The sequence below is a fragment of the Schistocerca nitens genome, chromosome 11, assembly GCF_023898315.1.
Source record: "Schistocerca nitens isolate TAMUIC-IGC-003100 chromosome 11, iqSchNite1.1, whole genome shotgun sequence".
In the NCBI taxonomy this organism is placed as follows: Eukaryota; Metazoa; Arthropoda; class Insecta; order Orthoptera; family Acrididae; genus Schistocerca; species Schistocerca nitens.
In genome coordinates, this window is record NC_064624.1 from 171868262 (window position 1) to 171884612 (window position 16351).

The 16351-nt window shown below is 42.1% G+C and overlaps 1 protein-coding gene across 1 annotated transcript in view; it reads left to right on the forward strand.

Annotated features, from left to right (window-relative positions):
• LOC126212848 (uncharacterized) overlaps nucleotides 1–16035 on the forward strand; it is a 33473-nt gene extending 17438 nt beyond the window's left edge. The window contains exon 3 of the mRNA XM_049940277.1: nucleotides 12400–16035. Coding sequence (XP_049796234.1) covers nucleotides 12400–12812 — 413 coding nt within the window. The 3' untranslated portion in view covers nucleotides 12813–16035. The remainder of the gene's footprint in view (nucleotides 1–12399) is intronic.
• Nucleotides 16036–16351: the final 316 nt, after the last annotated feature.

The following is a 16351-nucleotide window of genomic DNA, read 5'->3' on the forward strand; positions in this document are numbered from 1 at the left end:
TCACTTATTCGATTCAATAAAATTATTTCAAAAATCTTGGCTGTATGACTGTTAAGGGTTATTGCTCTGTAGTTTTTACAAAGTCTTTTCTTGAAGATGGGAACAATGTCTCCTGTTCTCCAGTCGTAGTAGATCACCTTCAAAAATGACTGTTTGCAGTTGGTTTGTAGAGTTTTCTTCACAGTCGTGCTTCCACCAATAATAATATTTTGAATGTCAGTGAAAATTGGTAGTTGCTACAAAAGGGGGGATGCTGTCGATAAAAAAATTTACGGGAATTGCCGAGTGGTAAGCATCCTTAAGCATATCAGAGACCGAAATACCTTTTGCGTGGACAATTAGGTGAGAAAAAGATTTGTTCCATATTGCAAGATACTCAAAAACTTGGAGTAAGAAAATGCTCCAAACGTGTGGCGGAGAAAATGCAAACTCGATACGGAACTGCTAAACGGGAGACAAAATGTGAGTCAGAGATTGAGCACCAATTGTGATTGAACAACAGTGCCAAAAGGTACACAACAGTTTGTTTGCCACAGGTCAGCAATGAAATCAGGTGAAACAACTGACACGGTTGCATCATTCTTGATAATGAGAGTGCCAGCTGTCCCACAGCATGTGAAACGGCTGAATATATGGCAGAGGGAAATATCGAATTACTGTCCCGTTGCCACAATGTATAACCTAATGGCTTTGTGTTGCCCACCAATCAAATGAGGAATGCACGGATGGAGATTTTCGTCATCAAAAGAACACTGTTGCACCCTTCTGAAAGCACATTTTTGAGGTATCAGCATCAGATTGAACAAAACATTTCCTGTGCTAATTTGGACGCATACAGAAGTGTGTAACTTTGAAAAGAAAATATTTTGAGAAATGATGATATGCATAAAATTTTTTTGATTTTTTTTTTTCTGTGAAAACTTTTAAAAATTGGCCTACAATATAGCAGCTTCTGACTGATAAACGGAGGCATGGAAGGAAAAAAAAAAATTTGCAACCCCCCCCCCCCCCTGCCCCATGCCCCTCAATCACAAACACAAACATGTATACATGCAGTAAAATGCTGTGCTGTTCTTGGATTTCCAGAAATTTTATTTGTGTACTATGGCCATGCTTGGAACAGTAACATTCCTACGGAATGCAGGTTGCACTAATTCTCTTGGTTTGAAATAATTAAAAAAATATATTACATCAACTATTTTTGCAGTATCATTACATCATTTGCAGAATAAAGAGGATCCAGTTCTGTCTTATTGATTTTATTTTACTCTTTGATAATGTGTTTTTACAATTTTGCAGGGATTGTCCTTGAGACTTTTATACACTGGTTCTGGAAGTTTTCTTTTTAATGTAATTTACCATCACTCTTTTGCTTCTCCTAATGTTTGAAACATTCCTCTCATTCATTCTTTGGAGTTTGCACGCTGCTGCACAAAAAACACATTAGTTGTGGAGGTTGAAATCCACATGCGATGTGCTTTGTGAGAGACAAAATATGTGTAGTGCTACTATGTGGACTTAGTCAGAAACATTCGTAGTAACACCCAATTAATTCCCTGCATTGCTACACATGTAAAAATAAAGATTGCTAGCCTTGCTTTGCCCAACATTACAGGATTAAAATTCCGGCAACTCAAAAGTCAATAATTAAAAGCCCTGCAGCTGTCTGACTACTTTCAAGAATGATGGTCCCATCAATGTAGTGGGATACGTACACTGTTACAGTTCAACACATCACCTCCGACTGGATACTAGCAAACTCCCACCATTAATCCCCACAACGACCAAAAAGGAATACACTTCAAAGAGTCAATAGGGAAAGAGTCACACAAAGACTCCGCTCTCAAATATATAGGGAAGGCGATGAAATTTATTGCAGTGAATTAACACTAGCCGCGACCATTTTGTCCACTGAAATATTACTACCCAGCTAGTTACTGGCTGCATGCTGTTCTCCGAGGTCTTCCTTTTTGCCAGTGAATCCACACTCCCCAATACTGAACACTCACTGAGAAAAACCGGATACCCGTACCCAGGAACATACAGGGTGTTACAAAAAGGTACGGCCAAACTTTCAGGAAACATTCCTCACATACAAATAAAGAAAAGATGTTACGTGGACATGTGTCCGGAAATGCTTAATTTCCACGTTGGAGCTCATTTTAGTTTCGTCAGTATGTACTGTACTTCCTCGATTCACCGCCAGTTGGCCCAACTGAAGGAAGGTAATGTTGACTTCGGTGCCTGTGTTGACATGCGACTCATTGCTCTACAGTACTAGCATCAAGCACATAAGTACGTAGCATCAACAGGTTAGTGTTCATCACGAACGTGGTTTTGCAGTCAGTGCAATGTTTACAAATGCGGAGTTGGCAGACGCCCATTTGATGTATGGATTAGCACAGGGCAACAGCCGTGGCGTGGTACGTTTGTATCGAGACAGATTTCCAGAACGAAGGTGTCCCGACAGGAAGACGTTCGAAGCAATTGATCGGCGTCTTACGGAGCACGGAACATTCCAGCCTATGACTCGCGCCTGGGGAAGACCTAGAATGACGAGGACACCTGCAATGTACGAGGCAATTCTTCGTGCAGTTGACGAAAACCCTAATGTCAGCGTCAGAGAAGTTGCTGCTGTACAAGGTAACGTTGACCATGTCACTGTATGGAGAATGCTACGGGAGAACCAGTTGTTTCTGTACCGTGTACAGCGTGTGCAGGCACTATCAGCAGCTGATTGGCCTCCACGGGTACACTTCTGCGAACGGTTCATCCGACAATGTGTCAATCCTCATTTCAGTGCAAATGTTCTCTTTACGGATGAGGCTTCATTCCGACGTGATCAAATTATAAATTTTCACAATCAACATGTGTGGGCTGACGAGAATCCGCACGCAATTGTGCAATCACGTCATCGACACAGATTTTGTGTGAACGTTTGGGCAGGCATTGTCGGTGATGTCTCAATTGCGCCCCACGTTCTTCCACCTACACTCAATGGAGCACGTTATCACGATTTCATACGGAATACTCTACCTGTGCTGCTAGAACAAGTACCTTTACAAGTACGACACAACATGTGGTTCATGCACGATGGAGCTCCCATACATTTCAGTCGACGTGTTCGTACGCTTCTCAACAACAGATTCGGTGACCGACTGATCGGTAGAGGCGGACCAATTCCGTGGCCTCCACACTCTCCTGACCTAAACCTCTTGACTTTCATTTATGGGGGCATTTGAAAGCCCTCGTCTGCGCAACCCCGGTACCAAATGTAGAGACTCTTCGTGCTCGTATTGTGGACAGCTGTGATACAATACGCCATTCTCCAGGGCTGCATCAGCGCATGAGGGATTCCGTGCGACGGAGGGTGGATGCACGTATCCTCGCTAATGGAGGACATTTTGAACATTTCCTGTAACGAAGTGTTTGAAGTCACGCTGGTATGTTCTGTTGCTGTGTGTTTCCATTCCATGATTAACGTGATTTGAAGAGAAGTAATAAAATGAGCTAAAACATGTAAAGTAAGCGTTTCCAGACACATGTCCACATAACATATTTTCTTTGTTTGTGTGTGAGGAATGTTTCCAGAAAGTTTGGCCGTACCTTTTTGTAACGCCCTGTATATTTGATTATTACAGTTTTTCGTACTGCACTCATAAACTTGGTCGATCACAAATGACATCCTCTTTGTGACTTCCGAAATACTCTCTGTGAACACTTGTGTTATACAAGACTGTTGAATGCAGACATGCATTAATTGTGGTGTACAGTTACCGGATATCAGTTTGTGGGATGGCGGTCCGTGACTGTCGCACTCGATCGGTCAATACAGGGACGGTTAATGCTGTTTGTGGATGCAGCTGGAGTTTTTTCTTTTCTGTTGCCCTTTTTCACTTTCACTGCAAACTTTCTTCTTGCAGTGAGTGTGGTGGGGCCTAATGCAGGACCAGATTATGATCCCAATTGCTAGCTTAAAACACTGTTGTTGTTGTTGTGGTCTTCAGTCCTGAGACTGGTTTGATGCAGCTCTCCATGCTACTCTATCCTGTGCAAGCTTCTTCGTCTCCCAGTACCTACTGCAACCTACATCCTTCTGAATCTGCTTAATGTATTCATCTCTTGGTCTCCCTCTACGATTTTTACCCTCCACACTGCCCTCCAATACTAAATTGGTGATCCCTTGATGCCTCAGAACATGTCCTACCAACCGATCCCTACTTCTAGTCCAGTTGTGCCACAAACTCCTCTTCTCCCAAATTCTATTCCTCATTAGTTATGTGATCTACCCATTTAATCTTCAGCATTCTTCTGCAGCACCACATTTCGAAAGCTTCTATTCCCTTCTTGTCCAAACTATTTATCGTCCATGTTTCACTTCCATACATGGCTACACTCGATACAAATACTTTCAGAAACGACTTCCTGACATTTAAATCTATACTTGAAATGTTAACAAATTTCTCTTCTTCAGAAACACTTTCCTTGCCATTGCTAGTCTACATTTTATATGCTCTCTACTTCGACCATCATCAGTTGTTTTGCTCCCCAAATAGCGAAACTCCTTTACTACTTTAAGTGTCTCATTTCCTAATCTAATTCCCTCAGCATCACCCGACTTAATTCGACTACATTCCATTATCCTCGTTTTGCTTTTGTTGATGTTCGTCTTGTACCCTCCTTTCAAGGCACTGTCCATTCTGTTCAACTGCTCTTCCTAGTCCTTTGCTGTCTCTGACAGAATTACAATGTCATCGGCGAACCTTAAAGTTTTTATTTCTTCTCATGGATTTTAATACCTACTCCGAATTTTTCTTTTGTTTCTTTTACTGCTTGCTCAATGTACAGATTGAATAACATCGGGGAGAGGCTGCAACCCTGTCTCACTCCTTTCCCAACCACTGCTTCCCTTTCATGCCCCTCGACTCTTATAACTGCCATCTGGTTTCTGTACAAATTGTAAACAGCCTTTCGCTCCCTGTATTTGACACCTGCCACCTTCAGAATTTGAAAGAGATTATTCCAGTCAACATTGTCAAAAGCTTTCTCTAAGTCTACAAATGCTAGAAACGTAGGTTTGCCTTAGCTTAATCTAGCTTCTAAAATAAGTCGTAGGGTCAGTATTGCCTCACGTGTTCCAGTATTTCTACGGAATCCAAACTGATCTTCCCCGAGGTCCACTTCTACCAGTTTTTCCATTTGTCTGTAAAGAATTCGCGTTAGTATTTTGCAGCTGTGACTTATTAAACTGATAGTTCGGTAATTTTCACATCTGTCAACACCTGCTTTCTTTGGGATTGGAATTATTATATTCTTCTTGAAGTCTGAGGGTATTTCGCCTGTTGCATACATCTTGCTCACCAGATGGTAGAGTTTTGTCAGGACTGGCTGTCAGTAGTTATAATGGAATGCTGTCTACTCCCGGGGCCTTGTTTCGACTCAGGTCTTTCAGTGCTCTGTCAAACTCTTCACGCAGTATGATATCTCCCATTTCATCTACATCCTCTTCTATTTCTATAACATTGCCCTCAAGTACATCTCCCCTGTATAGACCCTCTATATACTCCTTCCACCTTTCTGTTTTCCCTTGTTTGCTTGGAACTGGGTTTCCATCTGAGCTCTTGATATTCATACACTACTGTTATGCAATAGACGCCACCTGTGGAACATCACTCATTCTTCCGCACTTATCAGCTGTTTAAAGTTATCTGTCATGTGAGAAGCATTTGTCTTTATTTTGAGATAGTCAAACATCTCTCTGCTCATCTACCTATATTCAAAGAATTTGTCTGGTGATATTTGTAGTTGATAATATAAATTATGAAATTCTCCATGAACATTTCTTCCTTCATAAATTTCATGAACAGTTCTCCTTTATCACCTTATTTTCCTAAGTAAAGCTAATTTAGTTGCCTTACTCTTGAGCTACAATATTCTGTGGTGCCTTTTTGTAGAAACAGCTGGTCAGCTCTAGTAGCAGTCTTGTAACGAGAGGTTGTTGCCCGCACGCAGGAGACCAGAGTGGATTACCCGATGCTGCCGCTTGTTGCCCGAATGACGCATATCCAGAAGTCACTCACTGTCAGTCGCTTCTGACCCCTACATAGGATACTGCCTTATGTGATAGGTGCAAACTTTTGAACAGGCGTCGTCTTTCAGATGCTGAAACACACCTGTGATCTTCGATTTATGTTGCACAACTCTTTCTTGGTGTTGAGATATTTTTTTCCATCAGTGTCTATTGCATTACCACTAACTCTTCTCACACGTAATTCCTTAGATGAGAAGTACAGTAGTGTGCAAGCTTCATTGTCTTGTCACCGTAGATCACAACACAGACCTCTGTGTATGTACAAAGTGTAACAGAGAAGATAAGCTGTGTAATAATGAGAGTTGTCAGCTACTCAAATGATGATGTAAGTGACAGCTAGGTAGCTACGGGAATATGGAAGGACGTTTTAATTCTCTGTTACAATGCTACACGAGCAAATGTTTTCTGTGGCTAGAAGAAAGATTAAGGAAAGGCAAACCTACGTTCCTAGTATTTGTGGACTTAGAGAAAGCTTTTGACAATGTTGACTGGAATACTCTCTTTCAAATTCTGAAGGTGGCAGGGGTAAAATATAGGGAGCGAAAGGCTATTTACAATTTGTACAGAAACCAGGTGGCAGTTATAAGAGTCGAGGGACATGAAAGGGAAGCAGTGGTTGGGAAGGGAGTAAGACAGGGTTGTAGCCTCTCCCCGATGTTATTCAATCTGTATATTGAGCAAGCAGTAAAGGAAACAAGAGAAAAATTCGGAGTAGGTATTAAAATCCATGGAGAAGAAATAAAAACCTTGAGGTTCGCCGATGACATTGTAATTCTGTCAGAGACAGCAAAGGACTAGGAAGAGCAGTTGAACAGAATGGACAGTGTCTTGAAAGGAGGGTATAAGACATACATCAACAAAAGCAAAACAAGGATAATGGAATGTGGTCGAATTAAGTCGGGTGATGCTGAGGGAATTAGATTAGGAAATGAGACGCTTAAAGTAGTAAAGGAGTTTTGCTACTTGGGGAGCAAAATAACTGATGATGGTCGAAGTAGAGAGGGTATAAAATGTAGACTGGCAATGGGAAAAAAAGGGTTTCTGAAGAAGAGAAATTTGTATAGATTTAAGTGTCAGGAAGTCGTTTGTGAAAGTATTTGTATGGAGTGTAGCCATGTATGGATGTGAAACGTGCACGATAAATAGTTTGGACAAGAAGAGAATAGAAGCTTTCGAAATCTGGTGGTACAGAAGAATGCTGAAGATTAGATGGGTAGATCACGTAAGTAATGAGGAGGTATTGAATAGGATTGGGGAGAAGAGAAATTTGTCGCACAACTTGACTAGAAGAAGGGATCGGTTGGTAGGACATGTTATGAGACATCGAGGGATCACCAATTTAGTATTGGAGGGCAGCGTGGAGGGTAAAAATCGAAGAGGGAGACCAAGAGATGAATACACTAAGCAGATTCAGAAGAATGTAGGCTGCAGTAGGTACTGGGAGATGAAGGAGCTTGCACAGGATAGAGTAGCATGGAGAGCTGCATCAAACCAGTCTCAGGATTGAAGACCCCAACAACATGTTGAAGTTTGTGTTCTCTGTAATTGTGGAGGTGTCTTTTACTGATTCAGTTGCGAATAAGGAGACACGTACTGCTATTTTTATTTATAAGATGGTGACCCCAGCCAATATTTTATTTTTCTGTTAAGCAGAAAGGATTTTGAATGTGCAGCAACATTTTCAGGGATGTGATTGATGGTTTTTGGTTGTTAAATTGGATTAATTTATTCCTAGCAGTGAAAGAACTACACAGCTCTTAGTTCTACAGGAAAAGCATTTTCCACAAAATGTATGGCGGACTAAATGAACAACTTTTATGTTGTAAAATCATTGGTTACTATTGTATGGTGAATGAATTGGTTTCTGCAGAAGTGGCACTGTTCGGTAACTACCGTATTTACTCGAATCTAAGCCGCTCCTGAAAAATGAGAGTCGAAATCAAGGAAAAAAATTTTCCCAATTCTAAGCCACACCTGGAATTTGAGACTCGAAATTCAAGGGGAGAGAAAAGTTTTAGACCGTACCTCCAAATCAGAACAAAGATGTCCATTGTAACATGAGACACAATTTAGGTCGAATGGATGAAGATACAGCTATAGTAGTTTGGTTCGAGTCGTAAGCTTAACACTTAAGATTTACCAAGTAGCCATTGCTATGTGTCAGGCGCTCTGTCCGTATTTATACGGGCACCCTTCCTTTTTCACGTGCTTCATCTGGTTTGAATCGATTGCTTATTGTGCTTAGATCTGATACGTGCCGTTGTCTTTGTTATAGGTGTTTACGTTACTCTAAGCTGAAAATGCATTATTGTACTGTCATGCATTGTTTGTCGCATTCTGATAATGAGTGTGTATGACCTGTAGCCGCTCGCGGCATGGCTCGCTTTTTTGCGCGCTACTTCCGCTTACAATATAAAAAAAAAAAGAGAAGAATTGTCTTACAAGTGAAACAATGGCAAGAGACTGCTATTTTTTGTGACTTACACTGCTGCTTTCTTTGATAATGATCAACAAGAACCAAATAATAGACTGTGTATGATAGAAGATGTTCTGAACGAGAGTTTAGCGAAAATTTTTCTCCGTTTGAAAATCTTTGCAGACGCCTCTTTTGTACATTACATTCCGCACAGAAATTAGAGTAATCGTAGATATAAAAATCTAGTCAGTTGCTGTGCTTAATTTCTGACTGTATCACTATTCAGCATAAGAATAATACGAATATAAACATGACCTGATATGTATATTCTTCCGTGGTTGCTGTTGTCTCACTCTAGCTTCGTAGTTTATTACGCAGACAGGATTTAAATGAGATAGAAAGAATACATGGCACAATGTTTACATTCTTCTACCTTTTCTTTTAATTTATTTGCTGACACAGAGGTTTTGCTGCCAGTATTTATCTTTGTGCCTGCAAAGCATGCCTGTGTAGCGCTACATATATTCGATGGCAGAAGTTCCGCTTCCTTCGCACTCGATTCTAAGCTGCAGGCGTTTTTTTTTATTACAAAAACCGGAAAAAAAGTGCGGCTTATATTCGAGTAAATATGGTAGGTACCCGCTCTCACTTCGTGCGGTTAGCTATAAGTATCTATTGTTGGATAACTTATACAGAGGAGCGAGGTAATGCATGATGCTCTCAATCAGTTACAACACACTTCGCTTTCAGGACGAGTTTCCAAAGAATGAGTTAAAGCCTGGTGTTCTCAAGCTGCAACATGACATGCCACATGATCTTCATCAGATTCTTGGTCTCCAAGCCATTCTACGTTACTAAGAAAGATTCAACCGTTTGCTGGATGTTCTATTTGGAAACAAAACAGTCAAAACGTAATAAGTAGGCACACAAATGATGGAGCAAACTCAATGAATTCATTTTCCTAGTCAAGAAGTCAAATATAAATAAACCTGTTGCAAAGATCAACTCTATTTCATTAAGTTCTTAATATGCAAAGTGAAATCAGAAGATTAGTATATTCTAACAAAGTAAATTCAATGTTAGTGTGTATTTGTAGAGATAAGATTGCAGATCTTAATTCTGTCTCTGATGTAAACCTCTGAAAAATGGTTATTTTGTGTACTATGCTGTGATGATCGTGTCACTGAGGTAAGCATCTGAACTACTAAACTGAACAGGCTCCCTTCTTTTTCCCGTGGTAGGATTTTGATGAAAAAAAGCCAAAATTTTGCCCCAACCTATGCTCAAGATACCTGTGAAAATTTGTATCATAGTTTTTGGGTTTAGCATGTTTAAAAATAGTCTTATTGTATTCTGTTAAACCCCACACCTCACATGCAACCAGGTTTTGGGAAATATTTTCAGTATACAGACACACCACTTTTTCAGTTTTATTATAAGTATATTCGATAATGAAGTTGCCAGTTGGTTTAATTTTTACATGAAATACACAAAGTATGTTTGCCGTCGGTTGTATTTTTCGTATGGGCCATAGGACGTGGTCCGAGCTACAATTCTCTGCCTAAGTTTTCATCTATCAGTGCTGGTGATTTCTCCAGAGTCTTTAATGACTCGGAGTGCAGTTACAATCAAACAATTCCAACAGATAAGCTATCAGAATTCAGACGATTCTGGAGGGAGTCGCATTTCCAGTGGTTGTCGAGAAAGCACCAGTTGCTAGAAATGTGTAGAGTACATGTGGCAAATCAGTGCTTCTCACTCGGCTGGCTGGACAGAGTCAGTTCATGGGTCGGTCAACCTGTATCCACCAGACGAAAAAACATAAAATAATGCATATCCAAAAGCACTTCAACAAACTGAATTCAAACAAAAACACTTTTTCTCCTTTAACTGGCACTGAAATGCAAGTGAGGTACTTGCTACATATTAAATGGAAAAAACTGTCTGTAATAATACTACCTTTAATACTCTGTGTGTATGAATAAACACTAAAGATAATGAGGTGTTTTATTTTATAAATGAAATTGTCGTGCAGCCACAAGTCATAACTTCCCTTTATTACTAGTTTTGCTCGTCATAGCAAGGGGTGTCTTACGAATTTGTTAGAGATATTCCAGTAAACTGTGACACTCATCTAGTGCTCCCGTGACCTTGTCGAACTACAGTATGTGACACTGTTATGTACCCATTCTATTTAAATAGGTCAACTGGAGTTTTCATTAACAAATATCTTTGTTTACAGACACTGTCACATAACATACAATGCCCTTGTGATACTCTGATAAGAGAACTAGAGAACTCTAGCCAGAGGCTTCAGACAAGAGGCTTCAGACAAGAGGCTTCAGACAAGAGGCTTCAGACAAGAGGCTTCAGACAAGAGGCTTCAGACAAGAGGCTGCTTGAAAAATACACCCCAGCTCGATGTTTTCTTCTTCGGAATTGTTGATTTGGGTTCGAGGAATCTTCTGACTGGCATATTCCTTGGGGCTGCAGTTGACAGTAAGATACCCCTGGACTTGCTCCGACATCACATTGGCTTCTGCACCCCTACGCCACCACCAGCCCAAAGAATACCTAAGGTAGAATGTGGTCAAAAGTATCTGCAATTCGTAAGTGAAATGTGAATACACTGAATAACATCACATTGCATAAATCAGTGCCAGAAATAATGCTATAACTCTACCCATTTACTCATTAATATATTTTCTCAAGGAAGCAGAAATTTTTGTGTGATAAATTCACACATATTTTAGGAGTTTAAGCTTCAAAATTTCTATTCCCGTTCATTGTATGCGAGCACGTACAGAAATTTTTTTGATCTAATGTTAGTGCTGTTCCCCCCCGCCCCTGCTCTCACTAAATTTAATTTTGTCATTCTGTATTTGTTATTGGTATTTGCATCTGATTAGAAATACAGAGTTAAAATAGGGGTTAAATACAGTTGCTCATAACAAGGATCAAATATGCATATTGTAACAAATAAGCCCTCGGTCACAAATATTAAGTCAAAATTGTTCTGGTTTCGACGCTACTATGAGCGTCATCTTCAGAATTGGACTAACTGTACTAAAACATTAGGTATATAGTACATTAATAAAATTAAAGTTTGTACTGACTCGAAAAGATGCAGTACTTACAAGTCACATATTAAAAAAGACCTAAGCCGGAAAGGCGACGTCATGAACACTTGTGAGATGGCGAGCTGCTAAGGGCTGCTCGTACCGTGAACAAGGGTTGCAACAAGACTGAGGTGCCCACATTAGAAAGTGTGGGCAAGTAAACATGGTGTTGCTACGAGCGCCATCTAGTAGCCGCAGAAACAACTAGGCTACTGTACATTCAAAATTAGACACATGAAATTGTGATGCAGCTGATTCAGGCATAACGTAAGCTTTAATAATAACAGGATGAAGTTACATATTTATCTGCTTTAAATAGAGATACATTTTGTAACGTAAAAACGTTAGTTATGACATACAAGAAAACAGCAAATATGTGACAGGAAAACAATATTTCGGTAAACTGCATGAGGAAATCTGAATCAAAGATCTGAAACGGTCACTGAACCTTAGCAGCTATGATCAAATATGCAGTTGCACGAGTCTAAGTGCACGAGTCTAAGGCTAGAATGCTATGCACGCAGACACTGATAGATCTCTTAGAAAAAAAACTTGAAGTGGTTTACATTTTATGCACTTCAGCACACTGGCAATTTTAACTAATTTTTTTCTGAAAGTTACGAGAATTGTGTAGTAGTGGTTTAGAAAATTGACGTCTGGGCTCTAACCTCCAACTTCTAAAAGTACGAACAGAATCGAAGAGGACAGAGTGGTGCAGAGCGTAACCTGCCATGTTCGACGTAGAGGTACCGATCGCTCGTTTATTTTTTCAGGCGGCACAGCACCGGAAACGAAAACGAAAAGAGCTGCCAGAATTTACGACCTGCCGGACGAGATCTTACTGGAAATCTTTTCTTACCTGTCACCGGACGACATGGCGCGGAGCACGCAGGTGTGCGTGAAGTGGCACGGCATACTGAAACAGGAGGAGCAGCTGTGGAGGCGTAAGGTGTGGAGCAGCAACAGCGTGGACGCGATGCAAGAGTTCCTCGCGGCCGGCAGCGGCATTCCCCGCCTACGGACCCTCCGGCTACTCTACGACAGCGAATACAGGATCCGCGTCGCCTGGCCCGAAGTGACGCTCCACCTGTGTGTCGCCACTCCCTTCCTGCTGGAGCCGTACTTGCGTTCCTTCAACACCGAAAGTCTGGTGGTGAGCGGCGACCCGGATGACCGCGGAGAGTAGTTCGGAGTACCCGAACGAGATCCGCGTCGCCGAGCGGCACCTCGAGTACCGCCGGCCCCGTCGGGGGCCGTTTCCCCCCGCCGACCCCGACGGCGCGCCCCGCAGCTTCCCGGTACCGAACTATGGCCGTGCCGCGACGGCGAACTGTGCGGAGCCACGCCGCCGTGACGGCGGCTCGAGTTTCGAGGGCGAGCGTCTCGGAGACGGAGAGGTCGGGAGCCTCGGAGGTGGACACCGACGGCGGCACGGTGCGCCCGGCACCGGAGGTGCACTGCGAAATGCTACGGCGGCAGTCGTTGGTTGAGCCGTGCGGCACGGCCCGCCGAGTGTCTCGCACGTCGAGAGCCGCGGGCTGCGCGACCGTCGGGTGCCGTGCGGCCTCGGCTCCCACCCGGAGGAGTCGGCCGTGGCCGACTGCGGTGCCGGGTCTGGAGCTGTGCGGGACCGTCACTGTGGGCACTCCGTCTGGGCGAGTGGCAGCTGCGGGAGTCGGCGACGGGGGACCTTACGGCAGACCTGCCCCACCTTCGCACACTTTCGCTCGACAGGCGAAAGCTACTCTTGTCTAGTTGACAACTTCCCGCTGTGCTCCCGTTCCTTCCCTCAGAGCTCTGCTCCTAAAATGTAGCTAACAGTAATTAATTGAATACGTTTTTAGCGTCATACTGTTCCAAATTTGTGATGACCCTTTTGCTGTGTAAGATTACAATGTTAGATCTCTCAAAATTGATGTTTGTGCTTTTTGCAATATTTATAAAGTAGTATTTGTGCTGCTTCCATCCCTCAAAAGGCATTCCATATTTTAAAATAGATTCAGAGTAGGCCTAGTTGTGGTAATCAATTTTTATGATGTCGATCTGAATGCTATATGTGCAGTTCGGTCCCCTCTACTGGAAGCTGCATATAATTTTCCAATACTAATAGATGTAATAATTGTAGTTTATTAAGAACAACTAAAGTTAGCATTCATCACTAGTCTTAGAATGTAAGAAAAAGTAAAAAGTTCAGTGGAGATGGTACATGTGCTGCTTGTGGCTTTTACTCTGCAAGCAATTGTGGAATTAGTTGTGATGGAAATAAAGTAAAGTGTTAGTTTTAATTCTGCTTTTCTTGTTGTCCATCTGACTGTATAGATTATGGGTGTAAAATATTCAATGCTTGTGTAAAAATGCTGTAGTTCTTATTACTTAAATGTGAAAAAATGGAAAGTCTCGTAAGGAAAGTACAGGGTGATTCAAAAAGAATACCACAACTTTAAAAATGTGTATTTAATGAAAGAAACATAATATAACCTTCTGTTATACATCATTACAAAGAGTATTTAAAAAGGTTATTTTTCTCTCAAAAACAAGTTCAGAGATGTTCAATATGGCCCCCTCCAGACACACGAGCAATATCAACCCGATACTCCAACTCGTTCCACACTCTCTGTAGCATATCAGGCGTAACAGTTTGGATAGCTGCTGTTATTTCTCGTTTCAAATCATAAATGGTGGCTGGGAGAGTTGGCCGAAACACCATATCCTTAACATACCCCCATAAGAAAAAATCGGAGGGGGTAAGATCAGGGCTTCCTGGAGGCCAGTGATGAAGTGCTCTGTCACAGGCTGCCTGGCGGCCGATCCATCGCCTCGGGTAGTTGACGTTCAGGTTTCATAACTAACCTTTTTCGTAGGACTCTCCATACAGTTGATTGTGGAATTTGCAGCTCTCTGCGAGTCGATTTTCCTGGGCTGCGAACAAATGCTTGCTGGATGCGTGCTACATTTTCATCACTCGTTCTCGGCCGTCCAGAACTTTTCCCTTTGCACAAACACCCATTCTCTGTAAACTGTTTATACCAACCTATCAGGAGGTTTAACACCATACTTCGTTCGAAATGCACGCTGAACAACTGTCGTCGATTCACTTCTGCCGTACTCAATAACACAAAAGCTTTCTGTTGAGCGATCGCCATCTTAGCATCAACTGACGCTGACGCCTAGTCAACAGCGCCTCAAGCGAACAAATGTACAACTAAATGAAACTTTATAGCTCCCTTAATTCGCAGACAGATAGTGCTTAGCTCTGCCTTTTGTCGTTGCAGAGTTTTAAATTCCTAAAGTTGTGGTATTCTTTTTGAATCACCCTGTATTATGAAAATGGTAGATCACTGCTCACCGTAAGGAAGAAACGTCGAGTTGCAGACAGGCGTGACGAAAAGACTGTTCACGAGAGCTATTGGGCGTAGCCTTCTTTGGAATACTTGCACCCCCACCCACAACCCCTTCCCCCGTCTCCCGCCGCTGCTCGTGGCAGCCTCCTCTACCCCCAGAACACTCCACCAGACAGCACAGAGTCCCCAGCTGCGCCCTGCTATCCCTAAACCTTCCGTGCCCCACTCCAGATTATTGCTCCCGTTTGATGCATTTCTACATCCCCATCTACACTGATACTCCACAATCCCCTTACGACGCACGGCAGAGGGTATCCCGTTCCACTACTAGATATTTCCTTTTTTTTTTTTTTCACTTGCAAATAGAACAATGTAAAAACTGTCTTCATGCCTCCACATGAACCCTAATTTCTCGTATCTTATCTTTGTGACCCTTATGCGCAGTATATGTTGGAGGCTTCAAATGAAAATTCTCTAAATGTTCTCAATAGTGTTTCTCGAAAACAATGTCTCCTTCCCTCCAGGGATTCTCATTAGAGTTCCCGAAGCATCTCTAACACTTGCACATTGTTCGAACCTACCAGTAACGAGTCTAGCAGCCCGCCACTGAAATGTTTCCACGTCTTACTTTAATTCGATGTGGTAGGGATCCCAAACAGTCGAGCAGTATTCTAGAATAGATTGTACTACGTCCTATGTGCAGTCGTCTTTACTGATGTACCACACTTTCCTAGAATTTGACCAAGAAACTTAAGTTGACCTTTCACCTTTCCTGCCACAATTCTCACATGCTCATACCATTTCATATCGCTTTGCAATGTTAGGTGCAGGCATTTAAATGGCATGACTGTCATGCAGGATGCTTATCGAAACATTACAGGTTTGTTTTTCTTTCTTGCCCACATTAACTTACATTTTAATGATGTGAATATAATAGAGGGAAACATTCCATGTGGGAAAAATATATCTAAAAACAAAGATGATGTGACTTACCAAACGAAAGCGCTGGCAGGTTGATACACACACAAACATACATATAAAATTCAAGCTTTCGCAACCAACGGTTGCTTCATCAGGAAAGAGGGAAGGAGAGGGAAAGATGAAAGGATGTGGGTTTTAAGGGAGAGGGTAAGGAGTCATTCCAATCCCGGGAGCGGAAAGACTTACCTTAGGGGGAAAAGCAGGCTTGTGTGTGTGTGTGTGTGTGTGTGTGTGTGTGTGTGTGTGTGTAGCCGTCCTTTTTTTCCCCTAAGGTAAGTCTTTCTGCTCCCGGGATTGGAATGACTCCTTACCCTCTCCCTTAAAACCCACATCCTTTCATCTTTCCCTCTCCTTCCCTCTTTCCTGATGAAGCAACCGTTGGTTGCTAAAGCTTGAATTGTGT